The sequence below is a fragment of the Australozyma saopauloensis genome, chromosome 1, assembly GCF_035610405.1.
Source record: "Australozyma saopauloensis chromosome 1, complete sequence".
In the NCBI taxonomy this organism is placed as follows: domain Eukaryota; kingdom Fungi; phylum Ascomycota; class Pichiomycetes; order Serinales; family Metschnikowiaceae; genus Australozyma; species Australozyma saopauloensis.
Window position 1 is genome coordinate 2,617,559 of NC_086131.1, and position 21,868 is coordinate 2,639,426.

General features: G+C 42.5%; 7 protein-coding genes across 7 annotated transcripts, besides 1 other annotated feature; 4 read left to right on the forward strand and 3 right to left on the reverse strand.

The window, feature by feature from the left end:
• The first annotated feature begins 2,579 nt into the window (after positions 1-2,579).
• Positions 2,580-2,642: a sequence feature (Short protein (PUMCH_001149, WPK23899.1) was converted to a misc_feature.).
• Positions 2,643-3,227: 585 nt separating this feature from the next.
• On the forward strand, positions 3,228-6,293 carry PUMCH_001150 (uncharacterized protein; the record flags this gene model as incomplete). Its single annotated transcript, XM_063020214.1, has 1 exon — positions 3,228-6,293. One exon carries the CDS (start codon positions 3,228-3,230, stop codon positions 6,291-6,293), a length of 3,066 nt encoding a protein of 1,021 aa, XP_062876284.1.
• Positions 6,294-7,870: 1,577 nt separating this feature from the next.
• On the reverse strand, positions 7,871-8,875 carry PUMCH_001151 (uncharacterized protein; the record flags this gene model as incomplete). The annotated part of the gene is made up of 1 exon (XM_063020215.1): positions 7,871-8,875. The coding sequence occupies one exon, from the start codon at positions 8,873-8,875 to the stop codon at positions 7,871-7,873; it is 1,005 nt and encodes a 334-aa protein (XP_062876285.1).
• A 2,223-nt stretch (positions 8,876-11,098) lies between these two features.
• On the forward strand, positions 11,099-12,061 carry PUMCH_001152 (uncharacterized protein; the record flags this gene model as incomplete). Its single annotated transcript, XM_063020216.1, has 1 exon — positions 11,099-12,061. The coding sequence occupies one exon, from the start codon at positions 11,099-11,101 to the stop codon at positions 12,059-12,061; it is 963 nt and encodes a 320-aa protein (XP_062876286.1).
• Positions 12,062-12,670: 609 nt separating this feature from the next.
• Positions 12,671-13,345, forward strand: PUMCH_001153 (uncharacterized protein; the record flags this gene model as incomplete). Its single annotated transcript, XM_063020217.1, has 1 exon — positions 12,671-13,345. One exon carries the CDS (start codon positions 12,671-12,673, stop codon positions 13,343-13,345), a length of 675 nt encoding a protein of 224 aa, XP_062876287.1.
• A 488-nt stretch (positions 13,346-13,833) lies between these two features.
• PUMCH_001154 (uncharacterized protein) lies at positions 13,834-14,433 on the reverse strand (the record flags this gene model as incomplete). Its single annotated transcript, XM_063020218.1, has 1 exon — positions 13,834-14,433. The coding sequence occupies one exon, from the start codon at positions 14,431-14,433 to the stop codon at positions 13,834-13,836; it is 600 nt and encodes a 199-aa protein (XP_062876288.1).
• Positions 14,434-14,688: 255 nt separating this feature from the next.
• Positions 14,689-15,168, forward strand: PUMCH_001155 (uncharacterized protein; the record flags this gene model as incomplete). Its single annotated transcript, XM_063020219.1, has 1 exon — positions 14,689-15,168. The coding sequence occupies one exon, from the start codon at positions 14,689-14,691 to the stop codon at positions 15,166-15,168; it is 480 nt and encodes a 159-aa protein (XP_062876289.1).
• A 1,614-nt stretch (positions 15,169-16,782) lies between these two features.
• PUMCH_001156 (uncharacterized protein) lies at positions 16,783-17,208 on the reverse strand (the record flags this gene model as incomplete). Its single annotated transcript, XM_063020220.1, has 1 exon — positions 16,783-17,208. The coding sequence occupies one exon, from the start codon at positions 17,206-17,208 to the stop codon at positions 16,783-16,785; it is 426 nt and encodes a 141-aa protein (XP_062876290.1).
• Positions 17,209-21,868: the final 4,660 nt, after the last annotated feature.

Here is a 21,868-nt window from a genome sequence, read left to right on the forward strand (position 1 = left end):
GAACTAATTCATTTCAATTGAATTTGGCCAGATTGACTACCTTTAACTTTAAGAAAAGTTCTAATCTTCGCTTTCGTCATTCTCTGTGTGTGGTTATTCAGTTTTTCAGTCCGTTAGACATTAAGGTCTGGGTGGACGTAGTTAAGTGAAGGCGAATTAATTGATATTTCCATTCTCTTCGCATATTAATAAGTGACAGAATGGGTCAGGTATTTCTAGTTCGGGAAGTAAAAGGGCTCAAAATGCATCGATGGGGCATCTGCACTAATTTATAAGGGAGAGATCTCATCGCTGTAGTTTCATAGATAAGGATAAATTGCTCGATCGAGTCGCAGTTGGACTCTAGAGATTGTTACACCAACTACGAGTCTCAATTTTCGTTCTATTTCATTCGATCTGCAATTAGTAGGCTGTTTTGAATGACATGAGTTTACATTCATCAAACCGAGACACATCTTCTCACATCGTGAGAGGCTAGAAGAGCTGAAAATTGAAAGTTGATTAACGGAAGACTCTAGGCCACATATTTAAATCAATTAGATCTTATCTTTGTATATTATTGACAACGTACTCCTGCTCAGTTAATGGTTGCAAAATCAGGGGAAGCAAGTAATGATGTGGGACTCACGTCAACCAAGTGTGCACTTAATGTCTATAACAAATAATAGAAGACTGAAACTAGAGAATGGGTTCCAATTTGGTTAGTTGCAAAGAATAATGAACATCCTCTTGGCACACACCCAATCATACACTATTTCATTAATCGAAAAATTATCTCCATTGCGCTACAGCCTTTCCATGATGTCAAATACATCTTAAAATACTCCACTTCCCCAGAAATTGATCAGAATCTACAGCACAGTCCAGTGATTAACCAATGTATGTAATATTTAAGACATTTACTTCTTCTTCTTGTCAGCCTCAGCCTCGGCCTTCTCCTTAGATCTCTTGTCTCTGATACCCTTGTACTTCTTAGAGTTGGCAGCAGCTCTCAAGGTGGCGAAAGCAGTCTTGTCACCGACCTCAACGGCTCTTGGAGCGGTCTCAACAGTGTCTTGGACAACTGGGAAGGTAGCAGCAACGGAAACTTGAGCAGCGTCCTCAGTAACAGGAGCCTTCTTACCGAAGACAACCAACTTAGACTTGTACTCTTGCAATCTGGCGACGTTGACGTCGAAGGTCTCCTGAGACTTGTTTTGTCTTCTGTGGTCGACGGCAATACCGACGGTTCTGGCGTACTTGGCAGTCAAACCAGCGGCCTTGATCTCAGCCAAAGTGAAACCTCTACCGGCTCTGACCTTTCTGTTGTACTTGATGGTTGGGCATCTGACGACTGGTCTCAAAGCGTCAACTGGTCTTGGGGCGAGTTTAGCGGCCTTGACAGCTCTGGATTGTCTTCTAGAGGCCTTTTGAGCAGCCTGGTTGAAGTGCACCTTGACTCTCTCCTGCCAGTGCTTTCTGAAGTGGTTCTTCAACAATGGTAAGTTCTTAGCGATAGCCATTTTTGCGTGGGTCCAAGGTAGTAGTAAGAAGAACGATGGGTTTTTTTTTTTACTGTCGGTGCGCAGTGGGCAGCAGAGGTACGGGTGGAGGCCAAATTTTTCGCACTTCCGCAGTCACTGCCATCACGTGGCCCTCTTCTGTTCCCCTTCATCGATGCGACGGCAGATTAGGGTCTGGGACTGCAGCTAGTCTCCATCCGCTCTCTTACCGTCTATGGTCTATGCAGCACACCCTCTCACACAGCAAAAGACCCGTACCTTCTGACCACACACTCTCGCTCCCTCACTCTCTGACTTACTCGCGAAAAACTTTTCCTAGGTCTTACATTTCACCACTTTCAGCAGCACGATGTCCACTCCATCTGTCCAAGTATGTGTTTTGTGATTGCTTTGCCGCTTCCAACGAAACGAGACGTTTTTCTATAGTTGAATCCTTTTTTCCCCGGCTCGATATTGTTCCTTTTACCCTTTTGCAGTCATCATGAACTGAATCCATTTCAGGAAGGACACAAAGCGAACCTCCCGCCTCAGATATACCACGAATCGGAAATACATTGAAGGGCGAATGGACCCCTTGACTCTCGATTTTGAAGATTCTTTCTTTCCCAAAGTACATCAGAGTTGCACTTCGCCCATAACATGCAAAAGAGCTATTGTAATATTTGAACACGAAAACTGCGTCTCGTTTGGGCATCATCAGCTTCCCATCTTCTCTCGATACTAACAATTCAGACTTTTGGTAAGAAGAAAACCGCTACTGCCGTTGCCCACGTCAAGGCCGGTAAGGGTTTGATCAAGGTGAACGGTTCCCCAATCACCTTGGTTCAACCAGAGATCTTGAGATTCAAGGTCTACGAGCCATTGACCTTGGCCGGTTTGGACAAGTTCCAAAACATTGACATCAGAGTTAAGGTCACCGGTGGTGGTCACGTCTCCCAGGTTTACGCCATCAGACAAGCCATTGCTAAGGGTTTGGTTGCTTACCACCAGAAATACGTCGACGAGGCTTCTAAGAACGAGCTCAAGAAGATCTTCGCCTCTTACGACAAGACCTTGTTGGTTGCTGACTCCAGAAGAATGGAGCCAAAGAAGTTTGGTGGTCGTGGTGCCAGAGCCAGATTCCAAAAGTCTTACCGTTAAGGTTTTGGATATATATTTCATCTTCACTTAATGTACAGAAAGCACGAGAACGGCGTAATCGATAGGATGTTTAGTTTAGTTCAAGTTTATCTTTTGGCTCTCAGGGCCGAGAGATCGTAGTCCTTTGGTGTTAGTACGAGACTTTGATCAAAAATTAGTATTTCAGGAACGCTCGAGCTGGGAACTCCGAATGACAATCGGTGTGTAAACATTCGCTCTCGTTTGATCTGAAGACGGAGTAAATGGGAATGCCTGGAGTAGATGGAACCTAAACCTAATGAATCATGTGAATTATAATTTATCTTGTTTGCTTAATCAGAAGAAAAATAAACTAAGATCAATTTAACATCTCGCGTCTTATCTATTTTTCTGGTCACCTCGAAATCATATCGCATATGTATACGTGCATCTGATAAATCTGAGTGAACCAACTATACGAAGTGACCAGATCCAACCCCGCGTTCACTACATCAAGCAGCAGACGCTGTTTTTCTTGACCCATTCTGACGCCTATATAAAGACACCTTTTCGTCCCCCAGTTTTCCCTGCTTTCCTCTTTCTGGTCCCGTTCACTCCGAAGTAATCATGGCTTGGGTGAACAATGCACCCTCCCTCCTGATACCAGTGCCATTGAAGTCGGCCGTGGTCGATTTAAAACCGCTCCCGCACTCACCACTTCTTCTTTTGGCTTCCACCACATCATTGGTCGTTTTAGAGACAGGTAGCTTTCTTCCGTTGGCATACCACAACAGAAGCTCCGAATGTCTATCGCTACATGGCAATTCCACTCAATTGGACGTGTATCAGATTGCTGCAAATACAGCCGAAAACTTCCAGGCGAAATCGGCCGTGTTTTGTGTGAGCACGGCTTCTGGATTCGTCTTGATCTACCAGGTATCCATCAACTACTCAAACTCAACGTACGAAATCACGGACGTCTCCAATCCAGACAATGTTCTACAGAACAATCTTCCGTTGCTGCAGAACAATGCAAAACATTCGCTCACCAATATATTCAAGTCTGCTACTCGAACTTTAGGACTTAACTCTGAGACTGGGTTGATTAACATCGAGAATTTCGGAAACTGCTCCCATGATGATGACACGCGGAATGAGAACGTGCCGCAAGTGCGCATTACTATCGCTAAGTTGCTCAAATTGTCGAACCCGCTTAGAAAATTCTGGACCAAACCCAATTCCCATAGTCTTGTTTTCCACACTACCAATGATCAGATCCAAATCCACGTGAAAAATCAGGTAAATCATACTCTAGACCTCAAGAAGTATGACTGGTTCATCGATACTCTGGTGCTAGAATACAATTCGACTCATAACTTCTTCATCCATGTCAATTTCAACCTTGAGATGTCTGTATTAGAACTCGTTCACGAGGAAAACTTGCTGTTGAGACATACAGTAATAGACACACTCACATCGGAACCTACAAGTATTATTTTTAACCCCATGCATGATTTATTTCTTCTCCAGCTGCCTAATTCACTCTCCATTTACCTGTTTCGTTGGATCGCTGGACAAACACCAATTGTCAATCATGTCAAGACACTAGTACAAGCAGCAGAGCACACCATTTCTCTGTGTGTTTGGTCACCTTGTGGAGAATTTTTCATTCTCACAAACGGTGACACCTATTATTACAAAATGGTGTCTAAATTCGGATTTGTGCTCTTCGATTCTGCATCTGTCGGCAGTGAAATCTCTTCCAGTAACCTAGACGCAACGATTGTATCAAAATTGACAGATTTTTGCCGAACAAGCCTTCTCACAGTTTCTTCGAATGGACAACAGTTATTTCTACTCAATGAGAATAAAACCATTCTTCATTCCTTATGCATTTTACGCTCAATTCCCGCTGGCCTGGAAACTCCGGTTTTAAACGATTTGAATTACATTAGCTTTCCCTCACAAAATCGTGCAAGCCATTTCCACCGTATACCACTTTTACCTCTATTTCAAAGCAAGCTCGCAAAAATGCAAAGAATTAATGGCGTAAACACTCAATGTCTTTCTAAGCGACTTTCAGGCTATTTCTCAATCGGAAAAAATGAATCACAACAGATGTCTTTGGCGTATGGGCCGCATATTGCCATTTCCACCCCTATAGGGCTTGGACTGGAGCCGAAACAAGCGTTGTGGTATCTCTTTCAGAACCATTTTACAGATGCTCTCAATGTAATTGATCATTTTTGGATAGAAGACTTTTTGTTTATCATCAACCGCTATGAAAAGGATGACTCTAACAAATCTGCCGAGCATATTGTGGACGAACTAATGATTTTGTCAACATCCTTATCGAAGTATGGGCAGGGCGGATTGGATTTTAAATTTGATAGCGACCTTATCGCATGGAGACATACTTTCAACAACAGAATTGTCAACTTTGAAGTCGCAAAAGCTAAGAATAAAATGTCTTATCTTCTTACCTTACTCACCAGTGATCTCAAGCTTGTCATGATGCAAATCAAAATTGTATGTGACAATGGGCCTGAGAAGCCAAGTGAAATTAAACTTGGGAAATCTAGAATTTCGATCAACGTTTGTCGAACTATTCACTTGTCAAGCATCAAACATAAGTTTGCCATTACAGATGTGCGCAAACTAGTTTCAGTTGATGAACGTCATTTCCTCTTTCTCCTCTCGACTGGCGAAGTCTACATCTTGAAGAATCAGGTCGTGCGCTCACATACCAACCAGGCTAACAACATGTACGAGCTTAAACATGTAGGATCGGGGATCGAAGAATTGCAATTTTTTGACTTAAAATTCAAAGACCATCGATCTACTTTTGTGTCTCTATTCGTTGGAGATGCTTTAGTGATTCACGATCTAAATGAATTGGTATCGGAAAGTTCGGAATTGCCAATTGAGGGAGATCAGAGAACTGCGCTGACACCAACTGAAATCTCTGCAAATGGTCATGAATCCCCGCGAAAGCAACCTATTATTATCACTGTTTCTTCATACATGCCATTGAGTATTGCTCTGTCCAAGACATCAATAGAGGTCTTGAACTTGGAATACCAATTTGTGGCCAAAAACGAGCATCTAGTCTTCAGACATAGAACCAACAGACAACTTATCTTGAATAAATTCATCGGACATGATTTGTTTGTGATGAATCTTGATGTTGTCACGATCACTCAGAAGTACAGCGACTTCACCAACTACGCTTATTGCCTCGAGCTTCTCCTATATGAAAATTTAAATGAGCAAGCTGGTGATCAACAACTTACTAGAATCTGCGACTTGGTAAATGCGAGCTCCAGCTCGGATGCTATTTATGTCAACCTTCTCCGGAAGATTGAGGTACACTATTGGGACAGATTCTTCGAATTCTTACAGCAGACGCCCGTTGGCCTCATGGATAGACTCATTACTCTAGAAGATGTTGAATTGTGCTACAATTATCTTATTGTTTATCTTAACTACAAAAGAGAATCGGTGACAGTTGATGGAGACTCTGAGGCAGTGACAGTCCTAAACGAAAAAGAGCGTGCTGTCATTTCACAGATAATCCAAATGCTTTTGAGCGCAGAGATGTGGAGCGAGAGTTACGAACTTTGTCGATTTATCAAATTGCTCGAGCCGCTGAATGGGCTTTTGAGGCAAATTCAAGAGTCGGTGAAGGTTTGATTGAGTATCTCTAGGATCCATATTGGATTCTGATTCAAGTAGAATTCTCAATTTCGGGGACTTGATTGTTTCAATTGACTACATGTTCAACGATTGAATTTAACGAAAGAAGAGGAACCAACGCCTATGTATACGTCATTCATGACAGAAAAAAGTCAAAAAAATATAACGAAGGAACCCCAAATGAAATAGTGACTTTTGAAATTTCGAATTCATAATCTAACTCCGTTTGACCTCTCATGCCTCTACATCGTACCTCTTCACTACGTCCAAATGCCATGAGTGAAAAGATCAAGAACACACAATTGTGTATTCAAAATAAAACTACTCAGAAAATTGTATTACACGAAACACTTTCTGCATTGTATCACCAAAAATTAGAATCAGACTACTATTGACATATTATCGGTCCCTGCACGACTTTTCCAACCAATCCCCCAATTCACATATCGCTATACTCATCCATAACCGTTGCACCAACACCAAAACCAACCGCACCCACATATTCCGCAGTGCCGTAAGAAGCCATGACTCTTGCCACACAATTTGCCGAGACCACCCGTCGGTCGCTCACCCACGCTGACATGCAAAAGAGAGTCATTCACTTGTACCGTCGCTACATCAGAAACGCCAAAGAGATCTCTGACTTGTACGAATTAGACATGCCTGTCTCTAATGTTAAGACAAAAATTAGACAAGAGTTTGAGAGACAGCGTTTTGTGGACAACTTGGACGTGACAAACATCTTGTACGCTAAGGGACAAATGGAATTTCAGGAAATGATCAACTTCTGGAAGCAACAATGTCACGTTTTGAGATACTTCGAGGACCAACACTCATACAATGTGACTGACAAGAACGATTTCGTGAAGAACTTCTTGAGGGGTAACTAGAGAGGTGCCAGTGCATACTACAGGGCTAAGCCTATGTATACTATAAAGAAATAATGATAAGATTAATTTGTAGGTTTACGGACTTGTGTGTGTATTCAACGGAATTCTCTTGGGCTTGTGCCGCATGGATACCAATGATATGTGTCTCAGGATCGGCATCGGAACAAATGACCAAATCACATATAATGAAAATTAAGAGACATCCTCCATTTTGATTTTATCGCGGTTATCCTTGTAGACTGCACTTTTGTGCCCATGTCTTCTGAATTCAATGTATTAGATATAGAAGTTACCTGCAATTACAAAACATTGGTCTTTAGATGACCAAAACACCGTATCAGGTAAAAACCAATTAGAAACGAGCGACTCTATGAGTAAAATATAAGGGCTAGTCGAAGATCGCTGTCGACGGTGCAGCCGGAAAGGGACACGAAATGAAGAAGCACAGGGGGAGGCATGGAGTAGAGCAGATAAGGTGTAAATGGGAGCAAAAGGTCAAATTGAGCTGCAGTGAAGATTTTCTTTTTTTTTCTTTTGAATTTTAAGGCACAGTCAGGGGTATAATCTAGAGGTACATCTTGAGAAGCATCCTAGAGCTTTTAGCCTAGGCTTCTACTCTGTGTTGAAACCTCGCTCTTTTTTCTCCTTCTTAGATTTTGGTTATCTTGCTCGCGTCGAAGTCGCCTAATCCATGTGGTCGGCCAATGGGGCTTCCTCTCCTCCGTACTCCAACTCCTCGTCGTCCTCAACGCTGGCCTCTTGGTATTGCTGGTATTCACTGACCAAGTCGTTCATGTTAGACTCAGCTTCGTTGAACTCTATCTCCTCCATACCTTCAGATGTGTACCAATGCAAGAAAGCTTTTCTTCTGAACATGGCGCTGAACTGATCGCCAACTCTCTTGAACAACTCTTGAATAGAAGTCGAGTTACCAATGAAAGTGGCAGCCATATCCAAATCCTTAGGTGGGACAGAACATACGGCAGTCTGCACGTTATTTGGAATCCACTCAACGAAGTAATCGGCGTTTCTGGTCTGCACCTTGTGCATTTCGTCATCGACTTCCTTGACAGACACCTTACCTCTAAAGAAAGCAGCGACAGTCAAATAACGTCCGTTTCTAGGGTCAGAGGCTGCCATCATGTTCTTAGCATCGAACATTTGTTGTGTCAATTCTGGGACGGTCAAAGATCTGAACGAGGTGGAGCCAACAGCAGTCAATGGGGCATATCCAACCATGAAGAAGTGTAGTCTTGGGAAAGGAACCAAGTTGACGGCCAATTTTCTCAAGTCAGAGTTCAATTGACCTGGGTAACGCAAGGAGGTCGTAACACCAGACATCACGGAGGAAACCAAGGAGTTCAATTGCTCGTAGCTTGGAGAAGGCATCTTCAAGGTTCTTTGACAGATGTTATACAAGGCTTCGTTATCGATACAGAAGGTTTCGTCAGAGTGCTCAACCAATTGATGCACAGACAAAGTGGCATTATATGGCTCAATCACAGTATCAGAAACTTTAGGAGAAGGAACAACGGAAAATGTAGCCATCATTCTGTCTGGGAATTCTTCTCTAATACGGGAAATCAACAATGTACCCATACCGGAACCAGTACCACCTCCTAAAGAATGGGTGATTTGGAAACCCTGCAAAGAGTCGCAACCCTCTGCTTCTCTTCTGACGACATCCATGACTGAGTCGACGAGCTCTGCACCTTCGGTGTAGTGACCCTTGGCCCAGACATTACCTGCGGAAGACTGGCCGAAAATGTAGTTGTCAGGACGGAACAAATTGCCGATTTTAGAGGCCTTAACATGGTCGATAGTACCTGGCTCCAAATCGACAAGCACAGCACGAGGAACATACTTACCTGAAGATGCCTCGTTAAAGTAGACGTCAAGTTTGGCCTTCTGAATACCATCATCACCGTGGTAGTTACCGTTGAAGTCCAAGCCGTGTTCGCCACAAATGGTTTCCCAGAAGGCGGCACCCTATAGTTAGTATTTGAATTACAATCAATTGTTTGAAAAGGCTCATCTAGAACATTTGGAAGAGTGTTTGGCCGTGATGCACGTCCTAAAACATTTTGATAGCTTATTTGAGATACTTGTTTCTGGCCCAAAAAAAACTGATAACATTTGCAAATGACCGATCTTTTCGTAGTGTATGCCATTACCTTCCAGAGGTCAATGGAACTCGTCATCTTTTAGTTCCTAGATTCAGGGGCATGTTCAGCCGTATCACTACAATTGGACGGACATACACGGCAAATTTGGGTCTGCAAAAAAAATCCACATCCTCCGAACAAATATTCCGTTCTAAGCTCGAAATTTACATACGATTTGGTTACCACATTGACCAGTAGATAAATGGATCTGGAAGTTAGTATGACGCGACAAAAACAACAATGCAATACGCCTGTGGACCAGAAATAAAATTGGGTAGATCTAGACCAACGCAGCGACCGATACATAGAAATTACATACAATCTCTCTCATTGTAATTGAAGATTATGTGGGTTGAGGAGTGTGAAGAGCGTTGTTGTTTTGGTTTTCAGGTGAGAAGTGCGGTGTGTGCACGACCTAGTGTTGATATATTCCTATTTCGGGTTGAATCTGAAACTCATAAGTGGCGAGGTGTAGAAATGTACATAAATGATTTGAGAGTTTTTGTATTGGACTCGAATCATTTATGATAGAGGGTTGGTGGTTTTTCCTATTTTTTTTTTCGACATTGTGATTTCGTAGGAAGAATGTCGAGAGACTCGTGAAGCAACAAAGACAATATTTAGAATGGGGAGAGATATCATATTAGATTTTAGATTATGGATTATGGATTGCGCTGGTTTGTATATTTCTTGAGTCTTCTGACACGAAGGGGGCTAGGTTTGATACCTCCTGAATACGTCGCAGATTGGTACGGGGGGAGGCATTTTGGATCTTAAAGATCGAATACAGCGCATAAATTTGATAGATTGACTTTCTTTATTAAAAGTTTTGTCACTTACGAAGTGCATGGTCACTTCAATATTGTTACCTTCACACCGTGTATCGGTCTTTGACTATGTAACCTCCATTACTCCAAGAATCAGGGCCAAAATTTCTATTTAATACCTTTCAAACATTTTGGAAAAATTTAAACATGATCGATTTCTGTTTAATTGGTCGCCGCTTATCATCTTTCGTCCCATCTACTTCAAAACTCTGGTGCACGGGTGCAATAGTGATTTTTTTGCAGCCATTGAACCTCAAGTGGGAAAGGATCAGTGCTACGATAGGCACACAGAGATGCAGATACGAAAAGCCAGATCTCGGGTAAATTTTTTTCCGTCTATATGTGTTACTAAATCATATCTGACTGAGTTTGCAAGTGTTAATGGTCCCGAATTCGACCATGCTTTATAATTTACTCTGAGTAGAATAAAAACTGCGGGAACAATTAGAACATCAATAATTATGTATACTCAGTTTCCGATCCACCAAACCAAAGTCATCAAGAAAATAGTACAGTTAATAAGTCCCACATATGTACACGGCTTTGCAGATTTTGTGAGCAGTTGCGTATCTTTTCAAAACCTATTAAACGCCCAAACAAACACAAATATCTATGATAAAAACACAACCAATACTGAGAATATACAACAATAATACACCAATCCGAAGCCACAGCGATTGTCCCAAAATTTCCAAGTTTGTGCGTTTTTCTTTTTCCATCAAGTTTCTGGCTCAACAGTGTTTCCTGCAGTCTGCAGTAGAGGCCACCAAACTACCACCAAACCACGATCAATAGAAAGGGCGAATTACCGACAGCAAAAGCTCCTCCTGCGTAGACAAAGTACCAAACACCAAACGCAGCATCGCCTACACCTTCCTCCTCACTCGTAGTCCCCCTCTTCCCCCCTTAACATTGCCCTTATGCTGTCGTCTATTCAGAATAGAACCTTGGAATTCCAGCAATGTGTGGCCTCCTTTGACAAAATCAACCGTACGGGCCAGCAACAGAATGTTCAACCCATCAAAAGATCACAATTCAGTATGCAAGCGGCGTCAATCGCCAAAGATATTGCACAGACTACAGACTTGTTACTGAAGCTCGCCCAACTAGCAAAGCGAAAGACCTTGTTTGACGATAAGCCCGCCGAAATCAACGAGTTGGCGTACGTGATCAAGCAGGATATATTTAAGATCAGTCAGAATCTCAAGAACTTGAAGCGTGCTGCCAATGGAGACTCGTCCGTCAATTCAGACAAGGATATCAGACAATACTCCGATAATGTCTGCAAGCTTTTGAACTCCAAGATGCAAAATGTCAGTGGTGAGTTTGCGACGGTCCTCGGGATCCGCCAAAAGAATGAGCTCGAGAACAAGTCGCGCAAGGAGAACTTCTTGTCTGCTGCCACTAACCTCCGCCAGAACTCACAAACGCCGCGTCTGATTGATGGCGACAGAAAGGGCGCATCGCCTCTCCAGAGCTATGGTGAGAATCCATACTCTCACATCCATGAACAGAAGCAGGACTCGCCGTATGGCAACAAAAATGGAGATCTCCTTTCTATACCAGATCAAACGAGACAACTTCTTCTATTGGAGGAGCAAGGAAACGAATACATTCAAGAGCGTAGCTCTGCTGTAGAGACCATTGAAGCAACCATTAACGAAGTGGGTAACTTGTTCCAGCAATTGGCATCGATGGTATCAGAGCAGGGAGAGCAGATCCAGCGTATCGACCAGAATGTGGATGATATTGACATGAATATCATGGGTGCCCAGCGGGAGCTTCTCAAATTCTACACTCGTATTTCCAGCAACAGATGGTTGTTTTTGAAGGTTTTTGGTGTGTTACTTGTCTTTTTCTTGCTTTGGGTGCTTGTTAGTTAGATACCTTAAAGTTCAATTGTTCAACGCCATTGGGAATGGGTGACGGACAAGCTGCCGTTCTTTCAAAACACTATCTCGCTAAGACAACTTAGCTGTTGGTGCCTGTGGCTAACACTAGGCATTACAGGATTTCTACGAACAACTCCAGAAAAGAGAGCAGGGGAAACCAAGCAGCATTTTTTCGTTGCTTAAATGAATATCAGAGAATGTGAATCTAAAATCTAATTGTCTCTGAGCTCGTTAACAATGCCACCACTGGTGTCAGCCACACGTCATGTTGTACATACCCCTACTTGTTTCCAACCAAACAAATGTTGCATAGCAGAATCATCACCCGAGGCAATATGATTCACAAATTATATACCCACCTAATCGAATCTAAAATTTCATTCGTCTACTTCTTTGCTCATTTTGCTTTGTGGCTGGGCGTGCACAGCACAATTCAGCACCCCCATATTCTCATTCTTATCTACTTACACAGCAGAACCATCCTATCTCCAACGACATTCCACAATCTTCCTACGACTAATTATCTGAACCTTCAACGTTCACTTGCACATAAGACTACCCCACACATCCTAATATATCCCATCCAATCACACTTGAGCCATGTTGAGTTACATATTCGGCGGCAACAAACAACAGAAGAAGGAGTTGCCCAAAAAGGCCATTGTAGAGTTGCGTGAGCACATCCAGATGCTTAATAAGAAACGCACTCATCTAGAGCTGCAGATCGCAGAGCAGGAGCTGTTGGCTCGGAAATACATCTCGTCAAACAAGGCGATGGCAAAGAATGCTTTAAAACGCAAAAAGGGTTACGAAGGCAATTTGATGAAGATCGAGAACCAAATCGACTCTTTGGAGACTCAGTTGACGGCCATTGAGAGTGCCAATTTGAATTTGGAGACCATGAAGGCCATGAAGCAGGGTGCTTCTGCTATGAAGCAGATCCATGGTGAGTATGATGTAGACAAGGTTGAAAACACTATGGATGATATCCGTGAACAGGTCGAGTTGGCTGAAGAGATTTCCGAGGCTATTTCGCGGCCTGTCGGTGCAGAGTACGTGGACGAGGACGAATTGGACGAGGAGTTGGCAGCCTTGGCAGAGGAGCAAAAAGCAGAGGCGGCTCCCGCGCAGAAACAACCCGCACAGAAGAGCCCGGCATCTGCATTGCCTGACTTCCCTACCGTTAACAAGACCAAGCCGCAGGCACAGGCCCAAACAGAAGACGACGAGGACGAGGAGGCATTACGCGCATTACAGGCCGAAATGGGACTCTAGTCTTTCTTCCTAGATTGCTGTTTGTCAGACCAGTCTCTTCCATTTGCTCTGGTTTTGGTCTGGTTAGTAGAGAACTCGAGGGCCTGTGGGCTCAATACTTCGATAACTCCATCTAATAAGGCTAATGGTTACAAATCCATCATCTCCATTTCGTTGAAAAACACACCCTGAAGGAGATGTGTACCCTTTTGTCTGTCATGATCTCGAATATCAAGGCCATTGTAAGCACATTCTATACATTCACTGTGTGAAGTATTGTACCGGGCCGTTTAATAGTCGTGTTTCATTTAATTGAGGATATAGATAGGACTCATCAATACATGTCAAATGAAAAGTAAAATACTTGATCAATTCAAAATACGTTTCCCTGCTCTCATTGCCATAACAATATGTATTTCTTTAATTTTATCAATGAACATACCATCCATACCTATGTGACTCACAAGTGATTTGAAACACTTGATTTTGTTCTATCACAGCCTTGTACCCTACTTGTTTTCAGAAGCATTATAGTAAGTGGGACCGCCACGGCCACCAGCTCCAGGAAATCCACCTGAGGAGCCGCCTTTCCGACTGGGTGCCAAAGGTGCTCCTTTGTTTTTGCCAAATGCCTCTCTCGGCTTTGGAACATCCCCCATGTTCACCCTTTGCTGATCTCTTTGCAAGTATTCTTTGTAGCCAGGGCGAGTAACATTTCCCTCCGTATCGTACGCAATGTTCGTCTTCTGCAGCGGAACTGCATAAGTGTTGGCGGGAACAGTGTATGTACCCGGCGGTGGCCCACTATACTGTCCATTCGGTTGAAAGCCTTGTTGATTTCCATTGAAGTTGTTCTGTCCATTGGGACCGTGAGAGGGCCCGTAATTAGGCGGAGGATTTTGCGGCTGAGAATTGTATCCTCCTTGATTATTCTGATATTCGTTTGCACCGTTGAAGTTATTGCTAGAGCCTTTTTCGTCTGGATATTCGTTTTGTCCGTATTGACCCAGGTACTGCGGAGCTTGGTCCAGGTTTGTGCTAGCTGACTGCAGCTCATCGTAGGAGGGAGGTCCGTCGGGAGCGTCTTTCTTTTTTCCAAAAAGCGGCATTTTGGATAAGAGCAATAGTTGTGGAAATGTGATATTGATGAATCTGGGGTAAGGTTGCGATTAATTAATAGCAATCGGTCACGTGAGCCGATAAGGGACTTGGGTGAAAGAGAGATTCATCAAAGGAAGAAAATAAATTAAAAAAAAAAAGAAAAAAGAGAAAATAGATTACATTCAAAGCATACATACAATTAATCGAGAATGAATAATTTTGAAGTCAAAGCGAAGATCAAAGTCACGTGATTAATACACCTTATGAAAATTTCAGTTCAAATCAACCCTCCATCTATCCTCTGTAGCTCCATCATGTTCGCAGCTAGAAAGACCAATCTTGCGGCTGTTGCTCGTACTTTTGCCCGTGGAAAGAAGATCCAGAACAAAAAACAGGGTGTCAACAACGCTTCGACTCAAAAAGTGGTCAACCAGTTGTCTGCGCTTTCAGCCACCAAGAAACAACCCAAATTGCTTAAGCTTTGCCCAGAGGACTTGATCAAGCACAAAACCATCACAAATGCATGGAATGTTTTCCAAAGAAAACAGAGAACCAAGGAAGCAGAGATCTTGGCCAAGCAGTATGAGAGTATAAAGGATGCCATGACCGAGTTGAAAGAGCTTAGTCCCGAGCTTTTTGAGGCTGCGCTGAAAAAGGAGCGTAAGTTCTTCCCTCTAGAATACCGTGTTCCTGTTGACTATCCACCTAGAAATCCATGGAATTACCAGGTTAAGAAGTTGTAATTGATGAGGAGGTGAGTGAGTAAGAACCGTTGCTGGAGAGGAATGAGCGCACAATTGGAATGACAGTTTCTTTCCTACCTTGGGTGATAGCTTTTGTGGTGTTCAGAGCTGCAAGTGTTCATGACAATTGACGAGTGGTGATTAGGTGGTGCTTTTCCGAGGCCGCGACTTTCATTATCATATGAACTGGAAGTCATGATTTGTATCGTGATTTCTTTGTGTCCTTAGAACGTAAGGTCCGGGACTTCAATAGGACTAGAGACACAGCATTGTAAATAAACGAATTATGTATTCTGCAGTAAAATGTTGAGAAACAGACAAATCAAAATTTCAGTTGAGCTGCTCTTGAAGCTTCAGGAACATGGTAGAAGCTGAGTAGTGTATTTTTTATTCGATGCGATGTCGTTTTTACTCCAGGCGTCCTTTCTGAATAAAACAAGACCAGCACCCTCAAGTCACAGAATTATCTTTTCAAAATAGCATACAAAGATACCAAATTTAACCAAATTCAAGTAAATCTCATTTATTTGATGAAATTCTATACTTCAGGAGCACCGCCATGTCACTCAATGCTTAACCAAAACAATCGCTTCAAGGAGTTCCGCGCAAATGAACAAGATCATCCCATCTCTTGTCTAACAACATGAGGCCTGCTGCTCCGCATTCGAGTAATTTCTGTGCTTCATTCTGACGAAGCAGCTCAAAATATTCTGAAAGATGCTCTTCAGACAACGAATTTAGATAGACCGCTACTTCAGAGGTTTCTACACAATGCTCACAGCGAGCATAATTTAACACCATTCTCTGAAATGTTTGCCATTTCGAGTCTGAAATTAATTTGTATGTTTGAACGGCTTCCTTCAAAACTGGGTCAGCCAGGAATATATTCAAGGCGCTTTCGACAGGATCAACGTACAGAGCGTCCATTCCAGGCCCGATGAACAGGCTGACATCATCGAATTGTGGTCTCAATTGCATTTTAGGAGAAATCTAAGAGCTATGGTGTGGTTTCTAGCAGTAGATGGAGCTGCGAGATCCAAGAGGCTTAAGTACCAAAATTGACTTCGGCGAAAATAGGGCTTAAAATATTAACAATTTTTTTATAATCAATGACTCGAAAATATCAAGGCGCCAAATCCACTCCAAGTGCCATACTTAATTTTGCATGGCCCCATTCACAGAATTTGCTCAACTGTTCACGGAGGAGAATGATGAATTCCGAGCATTTAAAACTCAATATCATTAAGGACAAGTATTCTCCGAAGAGCAATTCAAGAGCAATTCAAGAGCGTAAGTATCGAGGAGGAAGATTCCGGGCAATGACTTCGTGATAAAGGCGCCTGCGCCTACTACCTGTATGTCATTAACATCTTTCACTCAGAAGCGAGTTTGAACGGTTGCAGTGTTGGAATCCAAGATTGCCTGCCAATTTCAGTATTCTATGAAGAGGTTTAGGCCTTGAGCCAAATGAACACAATTACGTGTTGAACTCTCAAAACCCAGAAAAAAAAGAAGAATGAAGGAGTTGCAAGTCACATACAGACCAGCCAAGATTCCAGATCATTCGAGAATAAATAGATCAGCTTCCCGAACCTCAGCCAGAGGCTCATGAAATCACTTTCGTTTGCGAAGGGGAGTGCTAGACGCAGACTCTTTTCCACTAGTGTTTCCGTTTCCAGTTCCGTTACCGGGCTCAACGGAATCTTCGTAATCATCTAATTCTCCGGAAGAGCTGTTCACTCCCTGCTTTCTCATCAAAGCCTTTATAAACGTCGCAGAAGACATACTGAAGATGTGATCTTCGTCATTGAAAACCATTTTTCTTTTATTCAGGCCTCCCAGAGACATTTTGCCGAAACTCTCGAAGCCCTTGACAATATTTCCGTAGGTGCTTTCGTTGAAATAGTCCAGTTCTTTGTCGTAGATTTCTTCTTCTAGTTGCGCTAGTTTGGCATCTATTTCGCGCTTCTTGAGAATCGAACTAACAAGCTCGTCCTTGAGCTTAGTATACTCATCCAAAGAGGGCTCTTTTTTACTCATATGGAGTGTTTATGTTTTGCTTTGATAGGACAAGAGAAGGAAAAGAAGGCACGTGAGGAGGCACGTGAAGATTGATCAAATGTTTAAGGAAAACACAAAATTTTCAAAAAACAATTAAACAAAGAGAGAATTTGTTTGAATACTATTTGAGTACGACTTTGGCTTATGCTACTTGTACTTCTGGGATGCGTATTATGCCAACTACAACAACTTCGAGCCAAAGCACCTCTGGGAGATCAGTTTAGCTGCAAAACTGCAATTAGTGAAGAGGTTCGGCCGATTCTTTGGAAAAATCTAATCTTTTTAGAAATCAGTAAACGTTGCAGGTAACACTAGTTAGCTTGTATCCGTAGTGCTGCCCTTCTTTCCTGTAGTTTGGTTGTATGTCCATGTACAAGCACCCAAAGCAGAAAAAGGCCAATATTACAAGGCTACAGTAAGAATTTTTCAACCGGAGAATAACTGATCTTGTGAAACCACAGGGGCACTGTACCTCTCAATAATGACACTCTAGCTAAAGATACAACTAGTTCGACACAAGATTAATCTTCAATTGACAATATTCAAAGGTGACAAAGAAAACCGGTTGGTTGCGATGACAGTTACTCCATTTCGTTCCTGAAGTTACTGCATTTCTTTACTTCATTCCGTCGCTGCATCGTCACTTGCATTTTTAGTTTGAATACGAGCTCTAAAATTATGCTTCGCTTTCGATTTGAAGGTTTATCGTCTAACTGAAGAAAAGATTGACCAACTGACTTGGCTTTGATGATTCCAACTCATTTCCTCTTATTCCGTTCTCGATTACTTTCTCCAATCATAAACCAGCTTATATTCTGAGACCTTCAACTGAAGCATCAACCCCTTATCTTGAATTGAGCATTTCAGATGAGTTTAGAATAGTCTGGCTGTCTTTGTCACAACATTTTGTACCATATCTCAAAGAACAACAGACACGAGAGAACAAATGAAAAAAGACTTCCTTGATGAATAAGAACTCGGAATCAAGTACAGGGAAGACAATTCCCGTAAGAGGAATAATAGCAAAACGAATAAATCGTTTGTTTTGGAGATTGGGTTTAGTATTGTTGCTGTTCGTAGGGTTCTTTTGTCCCTGGCTTTCTGTTCTCCCTCGTCCGCGATTTTAGATAATCGACCATTTTATCTCTGTTTCATATTCGTATATTTGTGTTTGATTTCAAGAATCTTCATTTTGCATGAAGAGGATAGATATGAACTCTTATCCCAAGATCTAGGCCATACATTTCCTAGCGGGATTCCGAGGCAGGCTCCACACAAACACATCGCACGAAGATTAGGGCACGCTACTTTGTGCTTCTCATGGGACGTCTTTCCATACAATAACCATGAATCTTTCAAACCGGAACTATTTCTTTGAGTCCCTTTGGCCAGAAACGTATTAAGACATCACTCACCATGTAACAGTCCTTTATTCTGTCTTTGTCATCATGTTGTAACTCTCTGTAATCCCGAGAAGAAATAATCGCCATGCCAATACCTATGCAATAATAACATTTTCGAATATGGGACTTCAACCAAACGCCCCACCTGTGCGTCCTTCAGAATACCAGTAGCAAAGACTTACGCATTCTCAGTTCGAGTCACCGAAACACAGCAGCCATACCTATGTTCCCATACTTCAGATTGAATTATCTTGGAAAGATTAACTTCACGATAGCCTAGCTCCTAGCGATTTCACCTCTCTTCTCAGACATTTGATACAGCGCCATGTGTCCTAGTTCACATGATACCTCCTGAAGGTTCAAGCTAGATTTCAGAATAGAAGCAGCTGTTCGCACAAGAGTCATTGCCAGTTTATCGCTTTTCACGACCGGTTCGCTAGTCACACAGAACGCCAGCTCAAACAGTGTAGCACGATTGTGCTATCAATAAGAGGCTCACATCTTTCAACCATCCCTCGTTTTAACTAGTGATGCGTTTGAACTCTTTTGTTTCATTTGAGAAGAGGTTGCCTTACGAAGCATCTACCCTGAAGCATGAATCACCGCTCATAGAGTCCCTCACAGTTGTTCAGACTGGATGAACTCTGTTCAATTTCAATTCATGATACTCTGAACTGAAACGCTCTGGTAATTTGAAGGTCAAACATCATGCTTTCCCTTCATTCAATTCACAAATGGGTTTGTGGCACAAGCACTTCAGTCACACTAAAGCAATCAGTTCGAAGTTATATTATGAGTTCTGGAGAGCGGTACATTGATGACCAGAAACAGAATGAAGACATATTTAACACTCAACGTGATCCAATTCAATTCACTTTTCTATATCCTTTCAAAGCCCTTGCAAGTGGCCACAAAACTGACTTGAATACCTAAATAATACAAATGAAGTATAAGATATAACCATAAAATACATTTTTCCACTCGCTGTAATAAATGATTAGATTATCAAACCCTCTTGCCACAATTGTCATGGGAAAGTACGTCTCCCAGCCTCTCAAAATACACTTCTATGAAGGCAGATGTTTACGAGATTTCGGAAATAAAACCGTAAATAATTGTGGAGAATGCCCGAGAAACATCGACAAAACCATCCATAAAAGCATGATGCCGTCATCTGCTAACGTCATCGGCAAATTACTAATGTTGAATTTGCCTCTACCGAAGGCGCATGATGCAGCCCGGCGGCAACATAACTTTGGCCACAAGCCATGTTCTGGAACTTGGTGACATCCTAGCCACGCTTTCTGGCAATACTACCAATCGGACTTTACTGCTTTAGGAAAGATCTCCGAGTCTGCGGCTGCGCCAAGGTGAGACACCAACGGGGGCAAATTGTGTAAGACCAAATGACGACACTCACTGCGCATACATATATGCACGGCTCACATAATGTCTACTAACGCTCATGCAATAGGTGATGCAACTTGAAGATCATAAAAGACAGCCCATTGTGCAGAGTGAAATTGACACCTGCAAAAGGAGGATCGGAGGAGGCTGGTGTAGTTGGGTTCTGTGGTGGTAAACTCTTTAAAGACACACAGTTGGTATTTTTTCAAATCTACTTTAGAGAAAGCAGCGATTGAGGAATGAGGGCGTTTTTCAAGTATGACTATGCTCTATTAGAAAGGGCGTGTGGCCAGACTTAGATTTGGAAACTGTGCTTACCCGCTGACTCGATGCCATGGGACTGGCCTGAAAATCATCGGAAGCAGGTTTCTTTATTCAAAAATATCGAGATACATAAAATCTCATTCGGGCCAACCTGTGTCTTTTGGTAAGAATGAATATCGTAGATATTGTCTTTGGCGCTGAGGTGTCAGGGGCATCGGAAGACTGAAGCGCCGGATTTAAAATTGCAAACCTGATGAATAAAATGGTTTGAGCCAGCTGATCAGGATATGGATATCATACTCTATTGCCTTGCACTTGTCTTGACCCCAAAGGCTTTCCATCCTTTGCTTTCTGTATCATTTCTGCTTGTGGACCGGCGATAGTCGCTGGGCCCATTTCTGAGAGGAAAATGAAAGATGCTTCGGTCACAAAAACCATTCTTGAATCGGGATGGCTGGAAGATGCTAGGTGGAGGGTTTCGACGTATGAATGACAGGTTGTGAAAAGACGGGGAGAGGCTGAACGCCGTGTCTATACTCATTGTTGGGGGGTTCAGTTTGAAGAGGTGAAAAACTTTTGCGATAACTATGGGATATGAAGAAGTATTCCTTATCTCTCAGGTGTTGGGTTCGGGCAATTGTGAAGACATACTAGGCAACGACTTCGATCACACTTTAAACGAAAACAGAAACAGAATCTGTTGGAATACAGGCGCTATTCGTTCGCAAATCACCAAATGTGAAAACAAATATTAGCTCTTGGATGTTAATACTTTGGACTGAGATCTCGGAACTGTAAGCGCTGCGCTCAGGATGTGAGAACTTTAATAAGTCACCGAACCGCCACGGAAATCCGTATTGTGGCAAAGCCCGTTCGCAACAGGTTCCAATCTGAGTCTTGGTTGTCAGATATTCGGAATTTACGATTCATTTCGTGCGACAAAAATTAAAATCTGCGATATGAGTTAGAAGGTGAATGGGAAGTTCTAGGGCATGGAAAATGCTCTCAAAACACACATTGGGGCCCTTTGAAGACAGTGATGAAAGTGTTTGAGCTCTTTGGTATCGATGGGAATGTCATGCAATGAGCGATTAATACCGTACCGTACTGACCTCTTCGCTGCCACCTTGCATACCAGACAAGGTGTTCTTTCAGAGAACATTTAGACAATGAAACTAAAAACGAAATGTCACAAAGCTCAAAACGGCAGATGAAAATTCATGAATTGATCTATTCCAAACTGATATACTACTCCAACACAACTTAAGCTTTGCCAAAATATTACAGGGATTTGCGAGGCACGATCAAACGAAAAACTTTTCCCAAGGACGCCTTGACTCTAAATGGGCAGGAAAATGAGATTAGAGGACACTGAAATTCACAATTGAATAATGCACCTGGCTTTGATTGATAGACAGTTCCGCTGGAGTGTGATTGATGTGTGGTTCTTGTCAAACACTCATTGTGGAAGATTCCGTCTAGCAGTGAACAAATTTACTCGCCAAGAAGGAAGGAGTATTAGTTTTGCGCACTAGTGTCTCTTGAAGGTTCCAATTCCAATACAC